The following is an 11,757-nucleotide window of genomic DNA, read 5'->3' on the forward strand; positions in this document are numbered from 1 at the left end:
AGAGATGTGACGTGTAACGGAGATGTGACGAGTGACAGATGTGACGTGGAGCAGAGATGTGACGTGTAAAGGAGATGTGATGTGGAGCGGAGATGTGATGTGGAGCAGAGATGTGACGTGTAACGGAGATGTGACGAGTGACAGATGTGACGTGGAGCAGAGATGTGACGTGTAAAGGAGATGTGACGTGGAGCGGAGATGTGATGTGGAGCAGAGATGTGACGTGGAGCGGAGATGTGATGTGGAGCAGAGATGTGACGTGTAAAGGAGATGTGACGAGTGACGGAGATGTGATGTGGAGCAGAGATGTGACGAGTGACGGAGATGTGACGTGGAGCGGAGATGTGACGTGTAAAGGAGATGTGACGAGTGACGGAGATGTGATGTGGAGCAGAGATGTGACGGAGCAGGACAGTCAGGACCAGGGCAGGAGAGCTGATGAGGCAGAGAGAGACTAGTGCAGTGAATGAGCAAAGTGATTGGTTGCTCTCAGCAGGGCTGAATATGCCTCATTGAATATTCTATTAAGTGGTTTAATAAATTGAGAAGCATCACTTTGCCCTGGTGCCTCTATAAGCCCAGCGGTGCCTGTACAATGATGTTCTGCCCTGTCAGACTACTCCCCTCTCTAACTCTTGTTAAGGAAAAGATTTGGGAAGGGGAATATCCGGACTTACTGTCACTTTTACACATTTTATAAAGACAAAAAGTCAGATCCAGAGGAAGAAAGGAGACCCCCAGTGGCCAGAAGCTTTAATAATTGGCTTCAAGCCTTTTGTATGAGTCAGTATTATTAGTGCCACAGCAATGCCTCGCTGATATTATATTAGAAGTGAATAAGAGCTTCGGGGTGCGACATGGTTTCTATATGACACAGATTGGCTGCACAGGAGCATCTCAATCCTAATGATCCTCATCCAAACGTGTGTTGCTCATACATTGAGTCCACTTGGAACTGCAGATTTCATCACAAATGTAACTTTAGTCTCAGTGTCCTGAGGGGACATCATGGGGCACAAGAGAAGTCACATGGTACCAGCAGAACAATGATGGATCCTGGTCTCAGTCTGGGCATCTCCATTTACCCCTGACACTGGGACAGGATCTCACTGTATAGATCAAGGGGCAGCAGGGAATGTGCCTCTGGGGGGCTTTAGTTGCACCCCATTTTCTCTCTCCAAGTACCTGAGTCAGAGGAGGAGGAGGGTACAACCTCCCAGCCCATATCTCACATCCACACATTGGCCTGAGCCAGTTGTTAACCTGTGTGGCCCTACAGGGGCCCATAAACTGCTGCCACAGTCTGGGGGAACCAAGTAGGCCACATTTATGGGCCCTGCCAGTGGCAAGAACAAATGCATTGTGGGATTCCTTCCCAATACTCGCAGAGAAAAGAAAGGGCACACACGTGTGATGGTTCTGCCTTTAATATAGTTCCACTACACACCAAGAACATGGATAAATACTGCATGGAAATGGTACAAAATATCATACGTGTCTCATGTCCCAAAGGGAAACTTCACATCTTCATCTCAAATAAATAAACATAAAGTAACAGACAGGCCGGGTACCCACTTCCATGCTACACGAGTCTCTAATGCCTACGGGCAAGACTGGCAGAGAAGGGCTCAACCCCCCAGGAGCAGAGGGTCCGGCTGTGCCACCCACCTCATTCTCTGGAGGGCTTGAAGCAAAATCCTACATTATTGTAAGTGCAACAGGGCAAAGGTAATGTGGCCCCTGGCACAAGTGTGCAAATAAATACTATATGGTGCAACTGGCACAATATCTATATCCTAAATTATTAGCCACGGGACCACTGGGCTACGGCAGTGCCACTACTCATGGAAGCAAGAATGGCCCAGATTAGCAGCTTCTCTTCCAATACCCCTGCTCTGAGCTGAGGGGGCAGAATTATGGGCAAAATCATTGGCCAGTGGCACAGAGACACCAGTCAGGGCTGTATGTGCCCATCATGTTGGGTAGAAACTAAAGGTTAATGCCAGGGATACGTGTGTGTTGGAGGGCACAGACTGAGGGTTAATGCCAGGGAGAAGTGTGTGTTGGAGGGCACAGACTGAAGGTTAATGCCAGGGAGAAGTGTGTGTTGGAGGGCACAGACTGAAGGCTAATGCCAGGGAGAAGTGTGTGTTTTGGAGGGCACAGACTGAAGGTTAATGCCAGGGAGAAGTGTGTGTTGGAGGGCACAGACTGAAGGTTAATGCCAGGGAGAAGTGTGTGTTGGAGGGCACAGACTGAAGGTTAATGCCAGGGAGAAGTGTGTGTTGGAGGGCACAGACTGAAGGCTAATGCCAGGGAGAAGTGTGTGTTGGAGGGCACAGACTGAAGGTTAATGCCAGGGAGAAGTGTGTGTTGGAGGGCACAGACTGAAGGCTAATGCCAGGGAGAAGGGGCACATGGTACCCCTCTCTATGTCTCTCTGGGGTGCCAGGGGTCAGTCCTGAGCAGGAACGGATCACAAGAACCGGGAGAATGAGACGTGCGGCTCTGACCTGGGCCTGTGTGTGGAGGAGAGTTGGGGGCTACAAGAGTTTTAAGGGGTTACGCTCTATAGCAGTGTACAATATCAGGGAATGCTGGAATATCAAGGGAGTCTATATGCTGGGAGTATCAGGGAATGCTGGGAATATCAGGGGAGTGTATTTGTTGGGGTTATTATGGTCTATGTTATGTGGATGTCATTGAATGTTGGATGCGTCTCTGAAACCTGGTTATAGGAGTCATTTCTGTAGAATGTGGGGTCCTTGGGAGCCCAGTCTGTGCCCAAGAGAGAAGAGGCCCAGGGGCTCCACTTGACACCAGTAAAAGGAGACTTGGGAAGGTCCCCTGATCTGCTCTGGTGGGCAATTCCTACTTGTTCTACCCTCTGCCTTTGCCCCACCACAAACCACTGCCAGTGCCCATCAGCCTGCCAGGCTTCTAGCCACAAGAGCCGGGTATGAGGCAAGCACATGAGTATAAAGGGCTACAAGGTACTGGGCTTCTTCCTCTTACAGTATGATCACAGCACAGTGGCTCCCACTCCCCTATATTCCCCCTTGAGGGCCCCTAGTGAATGAGGGACAAGCAGTACAGTGTGTGACTGGAGAGACCGCCATACTGTGTGCCACTGGGCTAGTAGAAGTCTTGCTGGGCTAATGGGAGCCATTATGAGTTCCACAGATTTAATCCCCTCACTTATATACAGATGGCAATGAGAGCAGATTCGTTTGATATGTCTGGTTGTACTAGTTCTGTCTGGCTGTACTAGTTTAGTGGAGTCTGGTTGTACTAGTTCTGTCTGGCTGTACTAGTTTAGTTAAGTCTGGTTGTACTAGTTCTGTCTGGCTGTACTAGTTTAGTTAAGTCTGGTTGTACTAGTTCTGTCTGGCTGTACTAGTTTAGTTGAGTCTGGTTGTACTAGTTCTGTCTGGCTGTACTAGTTTAGTTGAGTCTGGTTGTACTAGTTCTGTCTGGTTGTACTAGTTTAGTTAAGTCTGGTTGTACTAGTTCTGTCTGGCTGTACTAGTTAAGTCTGGCTAGGGCTTTGTGCTTGACTAGCTAGTTATGTCTGGCCCCAACCCAGCACTTTGCTAACTAGTAATATCTGATCACATCTTGCTTGCATAACTAGTAATGACACCTTATCACAGTGCTTGGGTAACTAGTTGTGTCTGACGTAGCACCACACATGACCAGCTAGTTATGTCTGGGCACAGCATGGCACTTGGATAACTAGTTATGCCTGTGGCATGGTGCAAATCTAACGTCACTATGAAGGTAGAGACAGGGTTAATGGAAGGAGGCGGAGCCAGGCTACTGAATAGGCTGAAGACATAATGCCCTTCTCCGTGGTCCCTACTAATGCCCCTTGGGTGGCACTTGTTACAAACGCTGAGATGAAAGTGCCACTCAGACAGACAAGTCCCACCCCCAAGGATCCAGCCTCTCTTAGCTTTGCATGTACCCCCATTACTAGCCCCCCCCAAATGACCCCATGGTGATGCCTGTAGGCCCATCCCACCAGCCCGTGCCCCAGTGTGTGAGCGACGCAGATGCAGCGAATGGGTTTTGGGGTTCTCTGGCTCCGAGAAACAAACAGGTGCATGTCCTACCATAGGAGGAAGCAATGGCTGTTGGGTATTAGAGTTATGGTGGGAAGCAGGGGCCCCTCATTACTGGATCTGGCAGGCAGTGGAGGAGGTGGCTTGGCAGCACATGCATGTGGGGTTCACAGACTTTGGGGGGATCAGGTCGAGATCCTCATCATCAGGAATCTCATCTAATCGATAGCCGTCCTTCAGCAGCTGGATGTTCAGGTCCTGGTTGATCTGCTGTGAATTGGGAACCATAATGACAATTAACTGCTGGGTGGGAGGAGCTTAGGGGAACCATGTGCCTCATTGGTCCCTCAGTGGTGCAATTCCATTCTCATGCGACTGCTGGAAGTGACTCTCTAAACTGCACTAGGACTGGCAACTGATGCCCCATGGCTCTACTTACTCTAATGGAAACTTCAGAGTCTGTGGCTCATGCAGTGGGTGGGGCAAGAACAATGCTGCACAGTAACATGGAGGAGAAGGCGGGGCATAAACCCTGGAAAAAGGCTGTGACTCACCTCAGCGGAGGAGTAACCTGAGGACGAATATCTGGACATATCAAAGTCATCGTCACTGGGGGGGAGGAAAGAAATATTAGAGAAATGGCACAAAATAACTTGCTCTGATACCGCAGGGCTTGCCCCCCACCCCCGGGAGAGCCCCCTCTGCTTATCCCCAGCAACTGTCAGTTCTGTGTATGAAACAGGTAACAGCCCTGCTTGCCCCACCCCCGGGAGAGCCCCCTCTGCTTACCCCCAGCAACTGTCAGTTCTGTGTATGTGACAGGTAACAGCCCTGCTTGCCCCACCCCCGGGAGAGCCCCCTCTGCTTACCCCCAGCAACTGTCAGTTCTGTGTATGTGACAGGTAACAGCCCTGCTTGCCCCACCCCCGGGAGAGCTCGTCACCTACAGCCGTGCTCATGAAAACGACTTACCTGTCTGTGTCCAAAGCAACAAGAGGCTTCTCATCGGGACTCTGGTCGAGGGAGGAATAGCCTTTATTAGGGACCACCAGTCTGTGGGAGAAGAAGGGAACATATTGACCCCCAGTATCACTCCCCAGGCCAAACCTGCCCCAAGTGTCCCACTGTCCTGTCCCGGGGGTATAACTGCGGGTGAGAGATCAGTATATACCGCTGCTTTATTGGGGCATGAGTAACTCCCACCATAGTCATAATGAACTGCCAGTTTAGCCCCAATAGTAGAATGTGGGTATTGGAGGGCAGCTGGGACATTTAGACCTCTACTTGCTGGAGACATCAGAGTAACCTGTGGCTCCTCCCCTTTACCTGAGCTCCCAGCATGCCCTGTGCATCACTTGATGAGGCAATACCTGGTCCGTGCCATGACGTTGTTCTTTTTAGGCTGCTGATTGACAGGGCTCCCCACGTTTCCATTCTTTAGGGGCCCCTTCCTTGCGATGTCCCGCTGCTTCTCTGCACAAACAACACAGCAAAGAAGGTCACTCACCCACAGACACCTACCTGCACTACTGTAATACACACAACCACCATGTACGGCAACAAATACCCTGCCCCTGACTCCCACCCAAGCCCGTCACAATCACCCCACCTCACCTTGTTCTGAAAACAGTGCATTCTGGGAATAAAAGCTGCTGACCCCTTTAATTCCCAGCACTAGCTTATTGATTGCACAAGGGGATACTGTCCCTTTAAAGGAGAAGGAAAGGCTAAAAGTAAGTAAGCTTTATCAGAAAGGTCTATATAAATACACCAGTAACCCCTCAAAGTAATGCTGCTCTGAGTCCTCTGTCAAACATCACATTTCTTTCCTTCTATTGTGTACTCATGGGCTTCTGTATCAGACTAACTGTTTTCAGCTTAAACCTCCAGGGCTAGGGCTTGAGCATGCTCAGTTTGCTCCTCTCTCCCTCCCTGCTGTAATCTGAGCCCAGAGCTATGAGTGAGCAGGGAGAAACTCGGACAGGAAATGATGTCACACCAAGCTAATATGGCAACTACTATTCTAAACAAACAGAGAGAGTTTCTACAGCTGTTTACTCAGGTATGGTAAAGCCTTCTGTAGAATAAATACAGTGTTATAGCTTGCAGTATTGTGGCTAATCTATTGGCAATAAACTGTTTCGGTAGCTTTCCTTCTCCTTTAATGCGAATAAAAGTCCTATTCATTGCACTCATGTTGTCTGGGGAGGGGATACTGTTCCTTTAAGAGACATTCTGGATACTTTGCTCCTTACCTGTTACTTTGGGTATTGCCCCTCTGCCCCCCAACCTGTACAGGTCCCTCTCGTTAATATAAAACAGGGCTCCCGAAATTGCAGTCCCACAGGGGCTCTTGACAACCCCACCCAGGAGTCTCAGCCCCACTGTGTCTATAGAATCTGTCACCCAGTGGGGCCCCAGGAGCCACCCACACCCCCATCAACATGTTCCTCTCCCTCTACATTCAATGAGGATCTTCAGTTATTTCTATATTAGCCCCGCCCAGTGGGCAGAATAGCCAGACTCCTCCTCTCCTAAAAGCCTCCATCACATAATCGGCACCTGCCCTAAGCCCCACCCCATGCCCAGAAGGAGGAGCCTCACATTGAGCCCTGCCCCATGCCCAGAAAGAGGAGTCTCACACTGAGCACCACCATATGCCCAGAAGGAGGAGCCTCACATTGAGCCCCGCCCCATGCAACTGATACCCCAGACGGAAGTGAATCAGAGTCTCAGGAAGACTTACCCAACTTGACTTGGAGAGGAGAAGGTTTGTAGTTCATGGCCACGGTCTCCCCCTCTCTGGTATCACAGTCGGCATCAGAAATGGCAGTGGCCGCGGGGTCCTGCAGAAACAGGGGGGCAGGATCAGCAAAGAACCTACTGGGGGTGATACCCTAAGGGGCACATTGTGGGGTGAACAAGTTACAGGCAATCTAAGAATAATCCCTACTTGCACATTGGGCCAAAGTAAGACTCCCCCAAACTGATCCCAAAGAGGTTAGAGGGAGCTCCCCGCACTATATGTGCAGATACCCCCATGATCTCTGTGTCTGGGGCAAATCACAGCTGATTCAGTAGTTCAGGAAAAGGCAGGGGTGCCCCAGCCAACCTACAGGGCAGTGAGGGTAATGGGAGTGAGGGCAGAGGGGCAAATGATGATATCGAGACACCCCAACTACAGACAGTGACCTGAGATCCCAGGAGATCTCTGAATGGTAAGAATAAGGGCCAGGGCAGGAACTAGGGGTAAGAAGCAGAGACATGTGCCCTGGGTGCAACTAACGGACTCCAACTGGAGGGAGAGAAAGTGTGTCAGTGCTCTGATTGGCCACAGGCTGGTCTAACCCTTTTGAGTAATCAATTATCTGATTGGCCACAGGCTGGTCTAACCCTTTGAGTCATGAATGATCTGATTATCTACAGGCTGGTGTAACCCTCTGAGTAATATAATGATCTGATTGGCTACAGGCTGGTTTAACCCTCTGAGTCATCCAATGATCTGAGTGGCTACATGTTGGTCTAAACCCTTAGAGATATCAATGATCTGATTCGCTACAGGCTGGTCTAACCCTCTGAGTCATCAATGATCTCATTGGCTACAGGTTGGTCTAACCCTCTGAGTCATCAATGATCTGATTGGCTACAGGCTGGTCTAACCCTCTGAGTCATCAATGATCTGATTGGCTACGGGCTGGTCTAACCCTCTGAGTAATCTAATGATCTGATGACTACAAGCTGGTCTAACCCTCTGAATAATCTAATGATCTGATTGGCTACAGGCTGGTCTAATCCTTTAAGTCATCAATGATCTGATTGACTACAGGTTGGTCTAACCCTCTGAGTAATCAATGATCTGATTGGCTACAGGTTGGTATAACCCTCTGAGTCATCAATGATCTGATTGGCTACAGGCTGGTCTAACCCTCTGAGTAATCTAATGATCTGATGACTACAGGCTGGTCTAAGGGTGGCCATACAGGGGCCGATAAAAGCTGCCGACAGACTGAGTCGGCAGCTTATTGGTCCATGTATGGGGCCCCCCCGACGGGCTTCCCCGATCAAGATCTGGCCGAGAGTCGGGCAGATCTTGATCGGATGGGACTAAAAATCCCGTCGGATCGCGGCCGCATCTGTTCGTTGATACGGTCCCGCGACCTCAAGGTGGATATATCGGGGAGAGATCCGCTTGTTTGGAGACATCGCCAAACGAGCGGATCTCTCCGTGTATGGCCACCTTAACCCTCTGAATAATCTAATGATCAGGATTGTCAAACCCTTTGAGTCATCAATGATGTGATTGGCTACAGGCTGGCCCAGTTCTATGAATGATCCAGTGCTGCTATTCTGAAGCTGATGTGGGTTCAGGAATAAATGAGGGAGTCAGGGAACAGGCTGCACCACAACAGAATAACTGGAGAAGAATCTGTTTCTTTTATTCACACATGAACGACCAACTGCAACAAAACCATTTGGAATCATCCATTAACCAAGCAGGAGGAGTAAACATCTATTTAATTCTGATGCCAGTCCTGCCTACATCAGCTGCCCATCTATCTGACCAATCAGACTCCAGCATTACGCAGGGTAGGACTAAAACGCCTGGCACCTAGGAGTTCCATTGGTTCTGAGCCTCAGTCTCCCATCTATTCTCCCTGCCATTCTGACCAATGAGATTGTACCATTACATTATACTAAAAGCTTGTCTGATTGGCCAGGACACCAATCAGGATACAGACAGCAGGACCAATGCCTATGTGACCAATAACAGAGCAGCCTTCCACAGCTTTGGAGAATTGAATTCCAGGCACAAGCAGGTAGTAATTAGCTAATTATTTGGGATTATTCCAGGAAAGCTCCACCCTCCACACCAGGCCCACTGCTCCACCTGCAGAGCCGTCAGACAATACGGGTAGAGCGCAGGTAGGTGCCCCTGAACCTTCACACGCCACTGGACTGGGTCAGTAACTCCTCAGAGACTGAGCCCATAGGGTGCAATGAACAAACCTGGGATGGGGGGTCAGGGGTTAATGAACAGATTGGCTCAAGTTGGTGCCACTGAGAGGCCAAGTAGCCTGATTGGGCCACTGGCTGCTGAATAAACAGATCCGGCAAGAGAGGGGAGCTGGTTCAGCCCTGCCCCAGTAAGCTTACAATCTAACGTCCCTATCACAGACGCATCAATAAAATGATGACTGAGTCTGAAGAGACTGATGTGATCGGCAAATGTATATAATGTTACCCACAGAAATAAAGTCAGTTTTATATCCCCCCCAATTGTAAACTATTATTTCTTCAGCTTTAATCCAATATATATATATATATATATATATATACACTAAACTGTTCCCCAGGGGGTCTCTCTAACAGACAGTAAACCCAAAACATACACTCACCCCAAATCTCCCTCTAACTGACCTTCAGACTGGGCCCCCTTAGCTCATAACAAGGTTACAGATATATAGAAACATTGGGGTGTCACCCTGCTATAGTTCCAGGGGTACCCAGGGTACAAATAAGCACTCACCCCAAATCTCCCCCTAACTGACCTTCAGACTGGGCCCCCTTAGCTCATAACAAGGTTACAGATATATAGAAACATTGGGGTAACAGTCACCCTGCTATAGTTCCAGGGGTACCCAGGGCACAAATAAGCAGTAACCCCATATCTCCCCCTAACTGACCTTCAGACTGGGCCCCCTTAGCTCATAACAAGGTTACCGATATATAGAAACATTGGGGTAACAGTCACCCTGCTATAGTTCCAGGGGTACCCAGGGCACAAATAAGCACTCACCCCAAATCTCCCCCTAACTGACCTTCAGACTGGGCCCCCTTAGCTCATAACAAGGTTACCGATATATAGAAACATTGGGGTAACAGTCACCCTGCTATAGTTCCAGGGGTACCCAGGGCACAAATAAGCACTCACCCCAAATCTCCCCCTAACTGACCTTCAGACTGGGCCCCCTTAGCTCATAACAAGGTTACAGATATATAGAAACATTGGGGTGTCACCCTGCTATAGTTCCAGGGGTACCCAGGGTACAAATAATCACTCACCCCAAATCTCCCCCTAACTGGCCTTCAGACTGGGTCCCCTTAGCTCATAACAAGGTTACAGATATATAGAAACATTGGGGTGTCACCCTGCTATAGTTCCAGGGGTACCCAGGGTACAAATAAGCACTCACCCCAAATCTCCCCCTAACTGGCCTTCAGACTGGGCCCCCTTAGCTCATAACAAGGTTACAGATATATAGAAACATTGGGGTGTCACCCTGCTATAGTTCCAGGGGTACCCAGGGTACAAATAAGCACTCACCCCAAATCTCCCCCTAACTGACCTTCAGACTGGGTCCCCTTAGCTCATAACAAGGTTACAGATATATAGAAACATTGGGGTGTCACCCTGCTATAGTTCCAGGGGTACCCAGGGCACAAATAAACACTCACCCCAAATCTCCCCCTAACTGACCTTCAGACTGGGCCCCCTTAGCTCATAACAAGGTTACAGATATATAGAAACATTGGGGTAACAGTCACCCTGCTATAGTTCCAGGGGTACCCAGGGTACAAATAAGCACTCACCCCAAATCTCCCCCTAACTGACCTTCAGACTGGGCCCCCTTAGCTCATAACAAGGTTACAGATATATAGAAACATTGGGGTAACAGTCACCCTGCTATAGTTCCAGGGGTACCCAGGGTACAAATAAGCACTCACCCCAAATCTCCCCCTAACTGACCTTCAGACTGGGCCCCCTTAGCTCATAACAAGGTTACAGATATATAGAAACATTGGGGTGTCACCCTGCTATAGTTCCAGGGCACAAAGAGTCACCCCAAATCTCCCTGTAAGTGGCCAAGTAAATACCCAGTTGCCCATTAGACAGAGGAGGAAGAGGTGGCGTAACTGTGGGGGTTAGGCCCCGCCCCCGAGGAGTAAGGCCCCGCCCCCGAGGTGCCACACACAGTCTGATAGAGAAGAGAGAGGCCTATAGGGGCCCAGCACACAATGATGACAGCAGTGATCTCATGACGTCACACACAGACAATGAGACACAATATAAAGGGGTCGCACAGACAATGGCCCCTCCCCCAGTGTGAGTGACACAGAGGAGCCGGGGCTCACCAGGGGCTGCATCTCAGAGCGGACTGTGGGCACCTGGAATCGGTCTATCTCCTCCATCATGGCTGCGAGTGTATCGGGAGCGGTGGGGTCGCTGGATGTCAGGGGGTCGGAGCCGTAGGAGCGGCGGCTGCGGGCGGTACAGTCGGTCGTACTCTCGGTGCCTCTCCCTCACCTCATCCCCCGGCACTGACTGACTCACTGGCCGCTTCCGCCTCCGGAGCCCTGTTACATTATTCATTAGCAGGGGGCGGGGCTAGTCCTCACATCTCAGTAGGAGCTGGAGAGCGGAGCCCCGCCCACACGGATAATTATTCATAGTGATGGGGCGGGGCATCAAGGAGAATGACAGAGGGGCGGAGCAAGAGTGACAGATAGCTGTGACAGCTCATTAGTTATTCATTAGCTGTTGTTGTTGCTGGGCGGGGCAGGGCCTTCTGTGCGGACCGTTATGTTTATCCAGTCAGTGAGGAAAAGGATGAGTGCGACCCCCGCACATCCAGGGAATGGTACTTACCGCCTCCTTTAGTCTTTTGTCACAGACCCCTCTGCTCATCAATGG

The 11,757-nt window shown here is 50.0% G+C and overlaps 1 protein-coding gene across 2 annotated transcripts; it reads right to left on the bottom strand.

Moving 5' to 3' along the window:
* Positions 1 to 1,411: 1,411 nt before the first annotated feature.
* Positions 1,412 to 11,423, bottom strand: fam219a.S (family with sequence similarity 219 member A S homeolog). 2 transcript variants are annotated; one of them, XM_018241888.2, is made up of 6 exons: positions 11,232 to 11,423; positions 6,811 to 6,910; positions 5,435 to 5,537; positions 5,037 to 5,117; positions 4,619 to 4,673; positions 1,412 to 4,334 (listed from the first exon to the last, which is right to left on the bottom strand). In XM_018241888.2, exons 1-6 carry the CDS (start codon positions 11,256 to 11,258, stop codon positions 4,176 to 4,178), a joined length of 525 nt encoding a protein of 174 aa, XP_018097377.1. In that variant the 5' UTR covers positions 11,259 to 11,423; the 3' UTR covers positions 1,412 to 4,175. The 2 variants fall into 2 exon arrangements, with proteins under 2 accessions (XP_018097377.1, XP_018097376.1); XM_018241887.2 differs by having other exon boundaries at positions 11,199 to 11,422.
* Between the last annotated feature and the right edge of the window lie 334 nt (positions 11,424 to 11,757).

Source organism: Xenopus laevis, chromosome 1S (assembly GCF_017654675.1).
Source record: "Xenopus laevis strain J_2021 chromosome 1S, Xenopus_laevis_v10.1, whole genome shotgun sequence".
Lineage (NCBI taxonomy): Eukaryota > Metazoa > Chordata > Amphibia > Anura > Pipidae > Xenopus > Xenopus laevis.

Coding starts and splice junctions, on each gene's coding strand:
- fam219a.S (XM_018241887.2), bottom strand. CDS start 11,258: ATGATGGAGGAGATAGACCGATTCCAGGTGCCCACAGTCCGCTCTGAG. Junction 5,118..5,434: donor AACGTCATGGCACGGACCAG/GTATTGCCTCAT, acceptor CTTCTCCCACAG/ACTGGTGGTCCCTAATAAAG. Junction 4,674..5,036: donor GTTGCTTTGGACACAGACAG/GTAAGTCGTTTT, acceptor CCTCCCCCCCAG/TGACGATGACTTTGATATGT.